The 18,551-nt window shown below is 40.7% G+C and overlaps 1 protein-coding gene across 11 annotated transcripts in view; it reads left to right on the top strand.

The window, feature by feature from the left end:
- LOC125463117 (uncharacterized) overlaps window positions 1–18,217 on the top strand; it is a 52,462-nt gene extending 34,245 nt beyond the window's left edge. For 5 of the 11 annotated variants that reach the window (XR_007249760.2, XR_007249757.2, XR_007249758.2 and 2 more), the window contains 3 exons: window positions 5,269–5,304; window positions 8,770–8,849; window positions 13,443–15,149. Coding sequence is in view for 7 of the 11 variants with exons in the window: in XM_048553874.2 (XP_048409831.1) it covers window positions 5,269–5,304; window positions 8,770–8,849; window positions 13,443–13,454 (128 nt within the window). In the remaining 4 variants the exon portion in view is untranslated. Of the gene's footprint in view, window positions 1–5,268; window positions 5,305–5,994; window positions 6,026–8,769; window positions 8,850–13,442; window positions 15,150–16,871 lie in introns of those variants that run through there. The other 6 variants (XM_048553873.1, XM_048553877.1, XM_059654756.1 and 3 more) reach the window with 4 other exon arrangements.
- The last annotated feature ends 334 nt before the right edge of the window (window positions 18,218–18,551 follow it).

Genomic DNA, 18,551 nt, shown 5'->3' with positions numbered 1-18,551 from the left:
GGAGTGTTTCTTAATTTTCCCAGTGCGACCTTGTTTTAATACCTTAGTCTTTGTGTAACCCAGGAGTTGGGGGGTGGGGGGGGGGGGGGGGAGGGTAGGGGGCATGTAACACCTTTATTTAGAAAGGGGAGGAGACAAAAACAAGTAACTATCGGCTAGTTAGCTTAACATCTGTTATTGGTGAAACATCAGAGTCCGGTATAAACAATGTAATGGCAGAACATTTAGAAATGCATACAATGATTAAGCAAAGTCAGCATGGTTTCACAAAGGGGTAATCATGCCTGATAAATATTGACAAATAGAACTTCTGGGGAGGTAACAAACAGCAAGGAGAAGCAATGAGATGTTTGATAAGATGCTAAAAATTCGGCTACTTAATAAGAAAATAGTCCATATTGTAGGGTTGGTATGTTAGCATGGACAGATGACCAGCATTTTCAGGATGGCAACTTGTAACAAATGGAGTTCCATAAGGTCGGTAATAATTTCCAGTAGGTATTAGTGGAATATTGGATGAGAAAACCACGTACTATAACCAAATTTTGCGAATTTCACAAAAATAGGTTGAAAGGCAAGTGGTGAGAATGTCACAAAGACACTACACAGGAATATAGACAGGTTAAATGAGTGGGCAAAAACATGACAGATGGAATATAACGTGAAGTTTTGGGTTCTTTCATCTACGGAAAGATATACTGGCATTGAGGCAGTCGAGATACTGGTCACTAGGTTGGTCCTAGTCGTAGAATTATTTTCTTATGAGCATATGTTGAATAGTTTGGGCCTGTACTTATTGGAATTTAGAAGAAATATTGACCTTGTTGAAATGTACAAGATTATTTGGAGTCTTCACAGAGTTAATGTAGAAAGGTTTTTCCCCATTATGGAAAAGTTTAGGGACAGAGGGCATAATCTGAGAATAAGGGGTCACCCTTTTAAGGCAGACATCAGGTGAAATTTCCTCTTTCATAAGTTGGCGTGTCAATGGAATTCTTTACCACAGAGGGCTGCCAAGGTCAGTTTATTTAGTATATTCAAGTCAAGATAGATTTTAAAGAGTTTAGAGAAAAGACAGGGAAGTGAAGTTGGGCATTATCAGATCACCCATGATCTCACTGAATGGCGAAGCAAACCCAATGGGCTGAATTCTCTACTTCTGATCCTACGTCTTATGGTCTTACAGTAAGAGATTCAGGCAGTTGGGAATTGTTTAAATGGGAGAGTTTTTTGAAAAGAAAATCACCTTTTCCCAGGGTTTTTTTGCAGCAGCAATCAGGCCTGAGGTGTTTGTTAGGCCATGCCCGCTAATTGAAAAGAGGGTAGATTTAAAGAGGTCTTGCTATTAGCATTCACTTTGAGCTCCACGCCAGCCCTTGCTGTCTTGGAGATGATGACCCAAAATCTTGTTGTGGGTCCAACAGTTTAGGAAACCCTAAGCTAGAGAACCAGTAATTGATTTGCACTGTAGATGTGCCGATAAACATGGTATTCTCGCTGCTGTGGTGACTTATCACACTGAAGAAGGCCAGTTGTCTCAAAAGCCAGCTGCTGGTTATGCCCCTGCTTCCTACCTGTCTGTTCATCATGGATTGTGATCAACCAAAGAAGCAAGATCATTTATTTCTGTACAGCACTGTACCAAATAGACCTGCAACAGTTCCGGCAGGCAGCTTGCCAGCACCACCTCAGGCAAGTAGGGATGGGTGATGTCAGTAACATACCTCTCTAGTGAAAAAATGATTTTTTTAAAAAAAGTATTGAACTTGAAGATTCAAACAGGAACATTTAGTTTAGAAAAACTTTAAAAATTGCTATTGACAATGTCCATCTCGCACATGACAGCTGACTATTTTATTGCATCTCATCCAGGACACAGTGATGAGTAGCTAATGAATTATACATGCATTTTGTTATGGAATCTCCTTTATTTTGGGTATTATTTGATAAACATTTTAGGAAGCTGTTTATAATGTACAAATGTGCAGTAAATGATTATTTCCCCAAATAATTTTCTCAGCATCTGCTCAACCAGCATGTTGCTGGGTAACCTGTCCTACACCTCTAGAAGTATTCATGGCTGATGCAAGGCCTTATTCATTCAGTCTCTTAATTGAGGCACTTTACCTGTACCAGAAGTGGTATAGATTGGCATGAATTCAAGGAATAATGGGATTATGCATTTTCATGAGGTAAACTGATTTATTTTGACTCTTCAGAATAAGGGCTTCAGTGCAAAATTAGCTTTGTTGGAAATAAATTTGCATTGCATTTTGCTTTAAGTATCTGTTTTGTAGTTCTCTTCATCTTTGTCTGGATGGGACTTTCAGTTTGTGCTTCAGGAAAATTGGCTGAAGCAGGTAGATTAAAACATATTTTATAAAATAATGGGAAATTATCTTAATGCTATTTACTTTGTTTACAGATTAGTGTTGTTTCCTTCATATAGCAGTACAGATTTTACAAAGTTCATTTCAACTGTCTGATGCTGAATTGTGGTGTTTGGATGATGAAGTTCATTTGTGTGTGTTTAAGCTGTACTGCATCTTGCAGCAAAATTTTGAGAATACAGTCCCAAAATTACAGTACATTTTCTGAAGTAGATTTTCCATTGCGAAATATCTTGTGATAGTTGCATATGCCTACAGTTCATCTACATGCATCAGTGGGCTAGAACTCTAATAGAAACAGCAAGTAATGGAGAAATGTAGCAGGTCTGGCAGCTTCAATGGAGGGAAAAACAGAATTACCATTTCAGGTCCAGTATAAGTTGTCTTCAATACTTTTGCTTTAGATTTCAAGCATCTGCAGTATTTTGCTTTTATTTTGGTGACTGTAACATAGCTAGGAAATCAGAGCTTTGCACCCAATTGCCTCCAAATGTACTCCCATCTTAGAAGGCAATGCACCAGAACCATAGAGTCAGAGACCTGCAGCACAGAAAAAGGCCCTTCAGCCCATTGTGTCCATGCTGGTCAAAAACAACCACCTAACAATTCTAACCCATTTTCCAGCACTTGACCCATACTTCTTAAATGTCATGAGGGTTTCTGCCTCCATCACTGTACCAGGCAGTGAGTTCCTGATTCCCACTATTCTCTGGGTGATAAAGTCTTCCTCACAGCTCCTTTAAACTTTCTGCCTCTCACCTTACATCTATGCCCTCTGGTCATTGATCTCTCCAGTAAGAGGATAAGTATTTTCTTGTCTACCCAATCTAGCTCCTCATGATGTTATACATTTCAGTCCAACTCCTGTCAATCTCCTTTGCTCTGAGGACAATAACCCAATCTATCCAATCCCTCTGCACTACCGAAACTCTGCACCCTCTCCAGTCCTGTCACATGCCTCCTATATTGTGGTCTCCAGAACTGCATACAATACTCTAGCTATTGTCTAATCAGAATTTTATACAGTTCCAGCGCAATTTCCCTACTGTTAAACTTTATGCCTCAGCTAATAAAAGCAAATATCCCTCATGCCTTTTTAACTACTTTATCCATCTGCCTTGATACCTTAAGGGACCTGTGTGTGTGCACACACCAAGGTCCCTCTGATCCCCGGTAATTTGTAGGTCCCTACTTCTCATCATGTATTCCCTTGTCTTCCCAAGTGCATCACTTCACACCTATTTTGATTGAATTCCATTTTCCATTGATCAGCCCATGTGACCAGCTTGTCTTTGTCTTCCTATAATGTGAGGCCATTCTCCTCACTATTTATCAGCCCACCAATGTTTTGTATCATCTATGAACTTACTGATCAATCCTCCTTTATTCAAGTCTAAATCATTTGTATAAACTATCAAATTTCAATAAATAACAAAACATGGGAAAGAAAATTCCAGTTTAGACAGCATCTGTAAAGAAGAACAAAGCTGATATTGCATGTTCAGATGACCCTTCATCAATCATAGAACATCCGAGGAATGTTGGAATTGTAAGAGTGATTTCTGTAGTATAGGGTAGAGACGGACCCTCTGAAGTCTGTGGGAAGGTCTGTAATAGAGGAGGGCAGGAGAGATTGAATGACAAAAGGTTTCAAGGAACAAATATTGAAGGAAGTGGGAAAGAAACAAAGACATGTGTCCATTTGAGGTATGATCGGCTGCTTAGCAGCTGGCTGAATGCAGTGTGAAGGAAAGAAAAGATACAAGCCAAAACCAAATCAGTGAAAAAATATGAAATAAAAGGGATAACACAGTGTGGAGCTGGAGGAACACAGCAGGCCAGGCAACATCACAGGAGCAGGAAAGTTGACATTTCGGGTCGGTACCAATGTCAACTTTCCTGCTCCTCTGCTGCTGCCTGGCCTGCTGTGTTCCTCCAGCTCCACACTGTGTTATCTCTAACTTAAGCATCAGCAGTTCTTACTCTCTGTGAAAGAAAAGGGAGATCTAAATTGTTAAACTCAGTGTTGAGTTCAGAATTGTAGGGTCAAAAGACAAGATGCTTTTCTAAACTTTAAACTTATAAAGATAACTCCTCTGATTCAGCTCCTGTAAGTTATTTGACCGCCTTTACTTTTGGAATTTGACTCTTATTGCTCACTGTTGTGTAAAGGTGGGTGCCAACATTGGATAATGCAAAAATCTGAACAATTTTCAGCCATAATTCATCAGTGGACGGAAGGCCTCAGAGATTGTAGCAGGCCTCAGTTCTATTTCAGACACTTGAGCACAAAACCTTGTGCAGAAATCCTTCTACAGCTTATATTTTGAAGTTCTCTGCCCTCCTACAGGTTTTTCCATGCCTCACTGATGTTCTGTAGGACATTTATTTCCAAGGGCTGCTTCACAAAAAACTAACCTTCAATCAGGAACTCTAAATGCCAGCAGCGCATCATAAAATTAATGTTAGGCAAATCCCAGAAAATACCGTGGATCTGTTTGCTACATCATGCTTTTGTTCTGAATACCATAAGACATCGGAGTGGAAAGAAGGCCATTCAGCCCAACAAGTCGACTGACATTTAATCATGGCAGATGGGCATTTCAACTCCACTTACCCACACTCTCCCCGTAGCCCTTAATTCCTTGCAAGATCAAGAATTTATCAATACGTTTGGAACTGAAAACTTTAGACATTACAACTGGTGTTTTCTATTCCTTTTGTGTGGCTCCTCCATAGCCATTGTCTCATTATTGTGGTAATCGCCATGTCTGTATCACTGCCCATTTAAAATATACATTTCAATGTTTAGAAAAGAAATTGTAAACTCAGTAATTTGTTATTTTCTGTTCATGTTGTTTGCTATTGTGATGGAAAGGTCAGAGGAGTCAACGTCAGAAGATGAGAAAAGGAGGTATGTATTACACTTTTCTTCTCTTTCAACCTAATACAGCATAAGGTTATCTAACAGGAATAATTGCAGCATGATTAAAATTGCAAACTTTGGTGTAATTTTCAAGGTAATGGTTATGAGATTTAATAGGGCTGTGATTCTTTGTACGTTCAATTCTCGTATATCAATATAAACTTACCATGGGCCTCTTGCAAAATATTTGCAACCATTCATCAATTTATATTATTGCATTGCTATCTTCAAGAGCATCTCTCTCTGCTCCCTCCCTTTCTCAACCCACAGCTTATTTAGCTGGATGTAAATCCCTGTTCTGATCTGCACACGTAGTCACTCTGCTCCAAAGCAGCATGCTCAGTCAACTGAGATAATGGGAACTGCAGATGCTGGAGAATCTGAGATCTGAACGCAGCAGGCCGAGTAGCATCTTAGGAGCACAAAAGCTGACGTTTTGGGACTAGACCCTTCATTAGAAAGCTTTCTGATGAATGGTCTAGGCCCGAAACGTCAGCTTTTGTGCTCCTAAGATGCTGCTCAGCCTGCTGCATCCATCCAGCTCCCCACTTTGTTATGCTCAATTTATCAGCACACTTGAAATCAGGATATTGGCAGTAACATTAATGTGAAGAGACAAAGTGTTCTCTGTGGACTGTGGCTGCGTGTTCTCACTTTATCTCTCATCCTACTCACTAGAATAATCTTCTTAAGGGACACTGAACCTAAAGTGAGTATAACTCTTCCTAGAAAATGGTGAATCTTCAATGTAAACATAATTTACAATGTAAAACAAAGTTGCTGGAAAAGCTCAGCAGATCTGGCAGATCTATGAAGGAAAAAAACCGAGCTAAGGTTTCAGGTCTGGTGTAATGTCAGGACTGAGAAATGACCACCAGTCCCGAAACATTATCTCTGCTTTCTCCTCCACAGATGCTGCCAGACCTGCTGAGCTTTTCCAGCAACTTTGTTCTTTTTCCTGATTTGCAGCATCTGCAGTTCTTTTGGTTTTTATAAATTACAATGTGTTGTTTTTCATATACTGCTGCTTAGCTTGACAAAATACTAACCAATGAAATGTTACTGATTTCTGTTGTATTGTGGAAAGTAAAAATAAAAGATTTTTGGCATCATGTAGTGCATTGGTATGGGTAGATGTTGGCTGGTCAACAGGACGGAGAGTAGGCATGGCAGAGAAGGTATGGTGACCTAAATTTGCTGACGACACAATAGGAAGGATAGTAAATTTTGAAGGGAACAAAAGGAATCTACGGAAAGATAGATAGGCTCAATGAGTGTATAAAAATCTGACAAATGTGACCTTGCCTATTTCAGCAAGAAGAATAAAAAAGCAGATTATTTAAATGGTAAGAGGTTGCAGAGTTCCAAGAAATGCGCAGAGGTCTGAGAGTCTAAGTGTACGAATCATAAAAGGTTAATATGCACAGCAAGTAGTTCAGAAAATTAATAAAATGTTGTAATTTTCTACAAGGGGAATTTGACACAAAAGTACAGAGGTTATGCTTTACATATAAGGACAATGTTGAGAACACATCTAGAGTACTGCATGCATTGTTGGGTCTCGTCACTTAAGGAAAGATGACTTTGGAAACAGTTCAGAAAAGTGTTACTAGACTAATACCGAATGTAATAAAACAAAAGACTGGAAATCTGAAACAAAAACTTAGGTCTGGGAGCATCTGTGGAGAGAGAAGCAGAGCTAACACTTCAAGTCCAGTGATCCTTCTTCAGAAACCCCAGAATGAGTGACTTGGAGACAGTAAGGACTGCAGATGCTGGAAGCCAGAGTGTGAAGCTGGAAAAGCACACTAGGTCAGACAGTGTCTGAGGTGCAGGAAAGTCAACATTTTGGGCTGAAACCCTTCATCAGGACTGCTGTGCTTCTCCAACTTCACACCTATTGACCCAGAATGAGTGGGTTATCAAAAAGTGTAGACTTGTATCCTCTGGAGTTTCTAAGAGCGAGAGACGACCTGATTGAAATATACAGGATCCTGATGGATCTTGACAGGGTAGATATGGAGTGGATATTTCCTCTTGAAAGACAATTATAACAAGAGGCGGCTGTTAATAATCAGGAGTCGTCCATTTTTCAAAACAGATAAGGGGTGAAATTTATTCTTCCAGAGAGTCATAGGTCTTTGAAATGCTCTTCCTGAAACGGTGGATAATACCAAGTCCTTGAATATTTTTGAAGGCAGATGTGGATAAATTCTTGTTAAGCATTGGCTGAAAGGTGGGTCTAAAATTTTCCTTCCTAAACTTCTCTTTACACTTCGTTCTTCTCATGGGTCATTCCTTAAAACTCAGTTTGTGCCCCAGTATGTTTATGGCCTGTATCAAGGATTGTTTATTAAAGCTCTCCTGAAGTACCTTGAGATGTTTTACGGTGTTAACGGGGCTATATAAATGAAAGCTAGTTTTGTTAACTTGATTGATTGCTGATTTATCAGAAATAGTTAAACTGTTGTATTAAATGGTTGCCTTTGTAGTGTGACTTGTAATGGTGAGCTTTCTTTTTCTGCATAGAGGCCTCAGAGTTAATTATAATTGTCAGTCACCTATGGAACAGCTTTCTGTCTGAAAATCCCCTCCACCTCTCAGAAACATTACACAGAGATAGGGAGTATTGTTAATGGAAGAGGGTGTGGTATCCTGGGGAAGGTAGGTGAAAGGAACATACAGTTCCGTTAAAGTGTGCAGCTTGAATGTTTGCTGCCTTTGTAACCAAAATGGTAGTTTTCTTGTCTGTGGCTTTTCTCAATATGCTGTATCAGCTGGTAGGCTTGCTGCTGGGAGTGTGTATTTGTGAGGTATACATTTCGGTTATATCACCTGGCGTGCGTCTAAAACTAAGGACGGAAGTTGTACTGAAGTAGTGAGCGTAAACTTACTAGTGTTTTAGTAAGGTACAGTCGGTTCTGCTATAACACAATAGTTGCATTCCTGCGGTGCACGATAGAAATAGCACGGTTTATGGGAAAAGTAGGGTTAGGGGCTGACTACCAAAAAAATCACTCAAAAGCTTAATTCAAGTGGTAGCACAATTTGAATAAATGTTTAATTCATATCTAATAATGATATAAAAGTAACATTTTATTTTAAAAATGACAAGATGACTTGATGGGGGAGGAGGTTGTACTGTACCTCTCACGGAAAGCACTTCACAACAAACCCTTTGAAATGATCACATGAGACTCGTTCAGTGCTAACATTGTACGTATTCACAACAAAACCCATGAAATGATCATGTGATGTCGACTCGCACTCTCTGTGCACTGATGGAATCACATTATAGCCAACACACGTTCACGTTTTAGAAATAGCGTTCCCCTATTCATCAGTAGCGTTACAGCCAATCTCTGTTGATGGAACACGTGTTGTGGCAGAACTGACTGTATATATTCTGGGGTTTTTACAAAGGATAATAATTATTTTCTTTCAATAATTAAGGAATTACGGAGGTGTCTACGTTGGTTTGCCTGCAGATACTGCCACCAAGGTTCCCAGTCTCACAGCTACAACTGGCAAAGGTACTGAAGGCTCTTTAATGTGTACTTCCAATTAGATAAAATATTTAGAAATATGATTGGCAGTGTTTGCTGACACCCACACCTGTGGGCCACCAGCGTGCCGCTAATCATGTGCATGATTGCTGACACAAAATGACACCATGTGGAATAAATGTAAGACCTATGCAGGAAGAGTACACAGCACGTGCACAGAGAAGCACCCACACTTTTGATGCAGGAGTCAACAGTAGAGAATGAAGATGGGAATTCAGGGGAGCAGGAGCGGAGAGGCTGAGGGCACAGGACCCAAGATGCTCTCCCTCCCATCCCTTCCCCCTCCTGCTTCCTCATGCTGTGCGTTCCCTCATCCGCCTGGTTCTCTTACCCCTCCCACTCTCTCACCACCCTCCAGCTTCTTCCCTCCCACACCCCAACCCCGCAACAATCTTTCCCCGCTGCTCTCTCTCATATCCCACTCCCATTCTCTCATACCCTTACCCATACTCTCCTCCCTCCAGCTCTCTCCGTTCCACCTCTTACAATTCGTGCTCTCTCAACGTCTGCCCTTCCCTGTGCTCTTGAACCCCTCACACAGTCTCAACCCCTGCTTGCTGCGCCCTCCCCCTCTGACTGCGCTCTCGTCCCTCTCCCGCCGCGCGCATGCGGTCCCTCTCGCTGCACTCACTCCCCCTCCCTCCGCCTCCCCCATCCCTGCTGTCTCAACCTTCTCCTTCCCCACTCTTTCAACTTCCCTTCCCCACCCACCTGCTGTTCCCTTGCACAGCCTCTGCTTCCTGCGTCCCAAGCACACTTACCCTCTTTCACTCCCTGCTCCCCACACTCCACTTCATGCCCCCTTTCCCCTCTCTCACTCTCTGCACCCTGTACTCCACTCCTCGCAATCTCTCATTACCCATTCCCTCCAAACTCCACTCTTCCCCACCTCTCCATTGTTCACACTATCCTGTGCCCTCTGCTCTGTCGCGCCCTCTCCTCTCTCACTCTCCCAGCCTCCACATCAAGACATGAATGGTGGTGGACAATTACACAGCTGACTGGAGGAAGGGGTTTCATAAACATCCTCAGTGATGCCCAGCACGTAAGTGAAAAAGGCAAGGCTGGAGCATTCACTGCAATTTTTAACCAGAGTATCATCTTGGCCTCCTCCAGTGGTACCCAGCATCGCAGGTGTCAGTTTTCAGCCAATTCAATTTACTCCATGTGATAACAAGAAATGGTTGGAGGTACTGGATACTGCAAAGTCTTTTGGCCCCTATGAGATTCTCGCTACAGTACTAAAGCCTTGTGCTCCAGAATTTGCTGCTCTTCTAGCCAAGCTGTGCCAATAATGTGAAAAATTGCCCAGGCTTGTCTTGTACATAAAAAGCAGGACAAACCCAACTTGGCCAATTACCGTCCCCTCAGTCTACTGTTGACCATCGGTAAAGTGATGGAAGGTACCATCAACGGTGCTATCAAGCAGCACACGCTCAACAATAACCCGATCATTCACATCCAGTTTGCGTTCTGCCAGAACCACTCAGTTCCTTCAATACAACCATGTTACAAGCATGGACAAAAGAGCGGAATTCCAGAGGTGAGGTGAGAGTTACAATCCATGATATAAATGCTGCTTTTAACAGTGTGCCATCAAGGAACCCCAGCAAATCTGGAAGCAATGGGTATCGGGGACAAATTCTCTGCTGGTTAAAGTCATGTCTGGTGCATAGGAGGTTGATTGAGATTGATTGAGGTCAGTCATCTCAGCTCCAGGACATTTCTGCAGCAGTTCCTCAGTGTAGTGTCTGAGGCCCAAAGATCTTCAGCTGCTTCATTAATGACTTTCCCTCCATCATAAGGTCAGAAGTGAGGTGATTTGCTGATGATTACACAACGTGCAGGCCATTTGTGACTTCTTAATACTGAAGCAGTCCGTGTTCAAATGCAACAAAATCTGGACAAAATTCAAGCTTGGGCTGACAAATAGAAAGGAATTGTTTGCACAACAAATGCCAGACATCCACAAGCATCCAATCCCCCCTCCACTGACACTCAGTAGCAGCTGTGTATATTATCGACAAGATGCACTGCAGAAATTCACCAAAAAGTCATTAGCCAGCACCTTCCAAACCCGCGACTAGTTCCGTCTATGGTCAATAAACACCTAGGGACATAACTGCCTGCAAGTTCCCCTCCAAGTCATTCATCATCCTGACTTCGAAATGTATTTCTGTTTCTTCAGTATTTTGGGTTAGAATCCTGGAATTCCCTCCATAAGAGCATTGGGGTCAACTTACAGCACATGGACTGCAGCAATTTAAGAAGGCAGCTCACCACCACCAACTGATGAGCAACTAGAAACAGGCCATAAATGCTGGCCTGTCAGTGATGTCCACGTCCCACGACTGAATAATAAGAAACCTTCCACCTTTCCCCTCACCCTCTCTGAGTCTCCTACTTTCTCCCTTCTCGGTGCTCTCCCTGCTTGTGTTGTTTCCACTCTGCAACTCCCTTTGATCTCCCACTCCCTGCCATCTGCGCTCTCCCATCTCCCAATCCTTCCCCTCTTCCTGCACCTACTCTCTCCCATTCCCCCACACTGCCCTCTAACACTTTCTTCACTCTGCTTTCTCCCTGTCCCCTTAAACCCCTCTCACGCTCTCCACTCCCCTGTCACACTCTCTCCTTACATCTTCTAACTATTTAACAATCAATATATACAGTAACAAGCCATAAGAACAGAAAATGTTGGAAATACTCAGTATCTTTGCAGAAAAAGCAAAGTTAACATTTCAGGTGTGATCGTCCACCAGAACAGGTCACATCTGCCAGTGTCCTTCATGTTACACATGATGTAAATCACTTCAGTTTGCTGTAAAATTTATCAGTGTTGTCCAAACAGCCTAATGTGTGATTAGGTTATCACCAACACTCCGATGTATTGAGTGTGGGGATCAAAGTTCTCACCAGTAACGTACACTTGTACTTTGTAACAGAGACCACGTGGTAGCAAGTAGAATATGGTGTGGCATTCTTCTCTCCCAAATTAAAAAGTAATTACAAGAATTTTAGTATTATTTCAGAAACAAATTATCAACACAGTATGTATTAAGCCAGTTCTGTGCATTAAGAACCAAGTCAATACTCTTTCAACCTCTAAATATAAACCAAAAGAATGTAGATGCTGTAAATCAGAAACAAAAACAGAAATTGCTGGAATAGCTCAGCAGGTCTGGCAGCATCTGTGGAGAGTTAACATTTCGGGTCGAGTTCTGAGGAGCTGAAATGTTAACTCTGATTTTTCTCCACAGATGTTGCCAGACCTGCTGAGCTTTTCTGTTTTTGTTTCTCATTTAACCTCGTAGCATCCTCAGACTCATTTTTCACTTTGTGCTATGTCGTTAAATGGGTGAGTCAGGAGTCCACATCGTATCTTTCCCCATTTTATTTTTGTGTATTTTCACGGGATGTGAACATTCCTGGATGGGCTAGAATGTATTGCTCATCCTAATTACCCTTGAGAAGATGGTGGTGAACTACCTTCTTGAATCGCTGCAGCCAATTTCAAGTGCAATTAAAAGTCAGCTACATCGTTTATGGGTATGGAACCACATGCAAACCAGACCAAGTAAGGGTAGCTAATTTGCTTCCCTAAACTGAATGTTTTTACAACACACAATGATAGTTTCATGGTCATCATTTCTAAGAGTAGTTTTCAATTCCTGATTATGTTAATTAAATATAAATTCCATAATTGTCATGAGGAGATTTGAAACTGCATCTCCAGAGTATTAACATGAGCAATGAATCAATAGCACAATGTTTCTCACTATAAGGCTTGCTAGAAACTACATACATTCCTCTGCAGGAAAGGAATCTGTCCAGGCATTAGTATTTTTAAAGAAAAGCTTGCAGGATACTGTTCCCTGGTGCATTCTCCTTGGCTACCCTTTGATCAACAGAAGTTGGCATACCAATCAATCACCACCTCATTTCACGTGTGGTTTGAGTTATATCATTTGGACTTTTATATCATTCTTGCATCTACCCTGATCAATGCAAGATGAAGATTTTTGTTGCCTGTTTTGTCAGCAATACTCAAGACCTGTACAAGCAGTGATTTGTTGTGTTTCAAGATTTTGTGGTCTTTCTTGAGCCAGATAATTTAAATAATTTAAAGGGTGGCTCGGTAGTTAGCACTGCTGCCAGGGACCCGGGTTTGATTCCAGCCTCAGGCGACTGTCTGTGTGGAGTTTGCACATTTGCCCCGTGTCTGCATGAGTTTCCTCTGGTTGCTCCAGTTTCCTCCCAGAGTCCAAAGATGTGCAGGTTAGGTGGATTGACCATGCTAAATTGCCTATCGTGTTCGGGGATGTGTAGATTAGGTGGATTATAGGTGGATGGGTCTGGGTGGCTGCTCCGAAGGTCACTGTGGACTTGTTGGGCCGAAGGGTCTGTTCCCATATTGTAGGGGATTCTATGATTCTATTCTATGAAATCAATTTGCGTTTCTTTGGACAGTCATAGATTACACAATAACCAATTACTCATTGAACCTAATGTACAATAACTAAGCATGCTTCATCATTCTGTTTTTTTTCTTTTCTTAAAAAGTCTAGAAGCTGACATGCAGACCAAGGGATCTTAATTAGAAGGTGTTTTTCTTAATCTGTGGATCTGAAAAATATGTATGGATTGTGGAAACACCAATGAGATGAAAAGTAAGATTGAAATTTGCATAATTTATACAAACATTAATGTGATCAGGAGGAATATTCTGTGACTTTCTAGGATATACGTTTCATTTCTGAAGTGCAGGGTGTGAACACATGATGTGAGAGAGAATCAGTACTGCTGCATTCAAACCTGGACTCCACATGGACTGTGTAGAATTGCCACTGGTAGTGTATGTTTAATTTTGAATGCTAAGAAAATAACAAGAAATAGGAGCAGGAGTTCGTCATTTAACCCTTCTAATCCGTCTCTCCAAATTGCTCTACTGTTTAGTAACATTATGGCTAATCTTATTTTGGCCTAAGCTCCACTTCCCTGCCTACTCCCCACAACCTTGCAGATTCTTCTTTGGAATAATCAAATTGAATTCGAATCATTAAGTTTATTCCAGTCTTCATAGATGCTGCCAGACCTGTTAAGGTTCTCCAGCATTTTTTAATCATCGAGTCACAGAGATGTACAGCCTGGAAACAGACCCTTTGGAATAACTTGTCCATGACACAAGACAGCCTAAATAAATCTAGTCCCATTTGCCAGCATTTGACCCATATCCCACTAAACCTTTTCTATTCATATATCCATCCAGATGCGGTTTAAATATTGTAATTGCATCAGCCTCCACCACTTCCTCTGGCAGCTCATTCCATACATGCACCACCCTCTGTGTGAAAAAGCTGCCCCTTAAGGTCCCTTTTAAATCTTTCTCCTCTCATCTTAAACCTACATCCTCCAGGTTTGGACTTCCCCACCCTGAGGAAAAGACCTTGTCTATTTACCTTGTCCATGCCCTTCATGATTTTAAAAACCTCTCTAAGCTCACCTGTCAGTCTCTGATGCTCCTGGGAAAATAGCCCCTGTATATTCAGCCTCTAACCTATAGGTCATACCCTCCAACTCTGGCAACATCCTTATAAATCTTTTCTGAAACCTTTCAAGTTTCACAACAGCCTTCCTATAGCAGGCAGACCAGAATTGCATGCAGTATTCAAAAAGCGGCCTAACCAGTGTCCTGTACAGCTGCAACATGATTTCAATGCACTGACCCATAAAGGCAAGCATATCAATCCTTTTATGCGCTGTCCCTTTGTGAGAATCTGAGATTTGGATACAGGCACAAGATGGCTGCTGATGCAAGTTAGCACAAAATGGCTTCCAGTCTGGGGACTGTAAATTCTGCTAGAGCTGCTCTTTTAGCCTGGGAATTCTGAATTCTGCTAGAGCTGCATAAATAACTCAGTAATGATAAGATAATACAGTACTAACCATTCTAGCTGACCTTCGATTGCAAATGTTGTGGCGCTATATGGCGAGACAAAAAGTAACCTAAGCATTGTGACATAAGTTGTTTACCAGTTAATACTATTGGATTATGTAACTGTCAATGAAGCAATATCATGTATTAATTGGTAATTGTTTGAATACACTATGCGATCGCGCCATGTACCCTGCTTTAAGAAAAGTATAAAAATGTCTTTGTATTAACCTGTGGTGTGCAGCTCCTCTGAGGAATACGGAAGTGCTCAACTTCTGAGATTCTGGATGATCTGTAATTGACCGTACGAAGAAATAAAGTCTTAAACAGCCTGACCAATTGCGAGTGCTCATTGACCGATCGCGGATTTTCACTTGCACTTAAGGCCAATGTTATATTTGCCTTCCTAATTACCTGCTGTACCTGTAAACTAACTTTTACAAACTGGCCACTTGCTCTTTAACTTCCATCGAATCTAATAACGACCATGAATCCATTGTTGATTGTTGGAAAAACCCATCTGGTTCACAAATCTCCCTTAGGGAAGGAAACTGCCATCCTTATCTTGTCTGGCCTACGTGTGACTCCAGACCCAAGTATTGTGGTTGACTCTTAACTGCCCATAGGGCAATTAGGGATGGGCAGTTATTCCAGCGATGCCCTCATCCCATGAATGAAGAAAGAAAAAGAATTGAAATCGATGTAGAGTAGGTTGGAGGAGATGTAGAATGGTGGCTGATTTAATTGTACTTGCTGTTTTTTCGCCCAATGTTAAGATTACCTCTCACCTTCTAGTTTGCGTGGAAAATGTTAATGAATTGTAATACCAGCTATGTGATTTACCTGGAGAAGCATATCTCAGTGCTTCACAGAGCAAAGCCATTGATAATAATCCTTGATTTTTAAAATTAGGTCTTAATGTAAGACGACCAGCTCCTGGAAGAGTTTATTGTGAATAAAATAAGAATTTGTTTAAATACAACTACTCTCATAACTCAAGTTCATGGTATGCCGATACATTTGGTGGTCAACATATGTCGCCTAATCACAGTTTCTCCCAATTGTGGTTTGCCACATTGCACCCTAATTGCCGTACTTAGTAGTTTCCTCCGTACAGGATGCTCACCATTACTTCAAAAATATGTATGCTGTTTGGCCTCAATTTGTGAATTTTAAAATGGACAATGAAACTTTTTGGATCACTTTGATCACTGTTTCATTGCTCTAAGTCTACCTCATTGGTTCAATAAGATATTTACAGCATGGCAATTGGCCTTGATTTTGTAAAATTAACATTGCTTCAACAGTTAGTAGCTACTGAATCACAAGATTCTGGGTTCAAGTTTCACACTCCAGAACTTGAAGATAAGAATCAAAACTGATGCGACAATGCAGTACCAAGGGAACATCAGACAGTTAGGGGTTCTGTTCTTTGGATGAGACATTAATTAATGGTTCCATTAATTTTTCATGGATATAAAAGATCCCATGGAAGAGTAGAGAAGTTATTCCCAGTGGCCTGGCCAATATTCATCTCTCAATCCAATACTGTGAGAACCAGAAAATGTGTCAGAGCAGGTTTGGAGGGCTGAAGGGCCTGTTCCTGTGCTGTATTGTTCGTTGTTCTTTGTTTAACTAGATTGCCTAGATTATCACATTGAAGTGTGCAGGAGTTTGCTGAATGCAAGTTAGCTGAATTGTTTCTTACAGTTGTCTCCTTTGAGGAATTGCGGAACAACAAACCAGCTCGGCAAGCCAACCAACCTCAACACCTACAACCCGAGCTACAGATCGAGCACAAAACCTAAGTGTCCCCTTTCCTTCCAAAATTACTTAATTGGCTCTAGAGTGCTTTGAGATATGTATTAGTTGTGAAAAATGCCACATAAGTGCAAGGCTATTTGACTACCATAAAATTGAGTTCATATTCTTTAAATATTTTAAAATGATGTTGCATAGCATGTTGTCACCCGTGTTTGTAATGCAGTCAGCATGAGATGTAACTCATCTCAGATTTTAACTCACAATCCAGTAACATTGATGTATTTCCTTTACAGTGTATACAAGTTGAAGCCTCGTCCAGGGCAGTGCCTGTCTTTACTCTCTACAATAGTTTTGGCTGAATGGCATTCATTTTGAATGCATTTTTTAGAAAAAAAATTAGATGAAATCAGGTAACCTTAAAGAATGGTACTGCCTTTGTAGTTAATGGTTGCCAAATGTTTCCTATTAGATTAACAAATTGGCAGCTTTTGAATGCAAGCAAGTGAAGATACCTGGTGTGTGGAGACATAAACTGTAAGAATTGTCGTATTGTGTATCCTTGAGATTTGACTACAGCTCCAGCAACACTCCAATGATGCTGTGTTCTCACTGTGTATATCTCAACAATGCCTGTTATCATCGGGAAATCACCTCGTGATGTGATTGGAAGAAGAAATAAGCCTGTTTAGTGTCTAAATGTAAGGCTCGTGGTTGGGGATGAACGGGACATGATTTTAACCACATTTTTAAATTGTTTTCCAGAAAGTTAAATTTCTTTACTTGCCTCTTAGAAAGCAAAAACAAAATCATAAAGCATCTGATTATTAGAACCATTGGAAACATGTGAGCTAACACGTTAGGTTTGAAATGCAGTCCCCATAGTTGGGTGAGCAAATTACAGAAGTCATGTTTTGCTCAGCAAGATCCCATAGTTTTTAAAAACGAAGAAGCAGAGAACATCCTGAATTTATTCCTGTTGGAACTTTTACATGCACTTCTACAAGCAGAATCAGGCCTCAATTTAAAGTATTTCTGAAAAACAATGAAAAATGCAGCAAACGTGCAGTATTGCAGTTTGTGGCATGAGCTGAAAGCCTAAATGTCTGCCTCAGAGTTAGATTATTGCCACCAGAAACAAACTGTTGTGTCAAAAACTTAATCTGAGTCTGATGTGAGGTGCAATAGTTTAGAACATCTGATGTATTTATCGAATGTGTCTGTAACACTCAATCTGATTCTGGTATTAAGGTTAAGACACAAATGCCAGAGTATTTTATTTAATAAGATCATTTTCTTAAATCCTGAAATTTTAGTGCAGCGTTTTATTGCTGGGGTATATTTCTGTAACAGCATTCATAACTTTTCCTGATTCTACCTGGAATTTGGCTTAATTTCTCATTCCATATCACTAGCTGTAATTATAGCTAAACCTGATCTCTTGTGTTGTTTTGAACATTGAGAATTTCTTTGGCTCTTGTTTTAGGTTTTGGTGGAGAAATTTTTTAATTTTTTCTATTTTATGTTTTAGAAGGAGAGTGGCTAGGTTTAACCTGGCAAATATTCCAGTCCATTTTTGAACCAAATGCCAACGGAGGCCCATTTTTAAATTCATAATTATTTTTCATCTCTAACTGGTATACTTAGCAGTTCAGTTGTTAAAACTGAGGAATTATCTTCCGTTTATTGAAATGATGATAATGCAGTATTGTGTCTTCCATTTAAATGTGATCTCAATATAATTCTTATGGGAAGAATAATGTGTTTTACAGTAAATTAATTGGCTGACAGATTTTACAACATCAAAATAGAAGATGCTGAATCACATAACAGATCAGGTAATGTTCGTGAACGATGATAGGGACAGTTAGGATTTCAAAGAACCTCAGCACAGGAACAGGCCCTTCTGCCCACCAAGCCTGTGTCAATTCCAATCCTTATTTAGGCCTGCTGCTTATTGCCCATATCCAATTTTT

The sequence above is a fragment of the Stegostoma tigrinum genome, chromosome 25 (genome assembly GCF_030684315.1).
Source record: "Stegostoma tigrinum isolate sSteTig4 chromosome 25, sSteTig4.hap1, whole genome shotgun sequence".
Lineage (NCBI taxonomy): Eukaryota > Metazoa > Chordata > Chondrichthyes > Orectolobiformes > Stegostomatidae > Stegostoma > Stegostoma tigrinum.
This window is presented reverse-complemented; position numbering and strand designations above follow the sequence as displayed.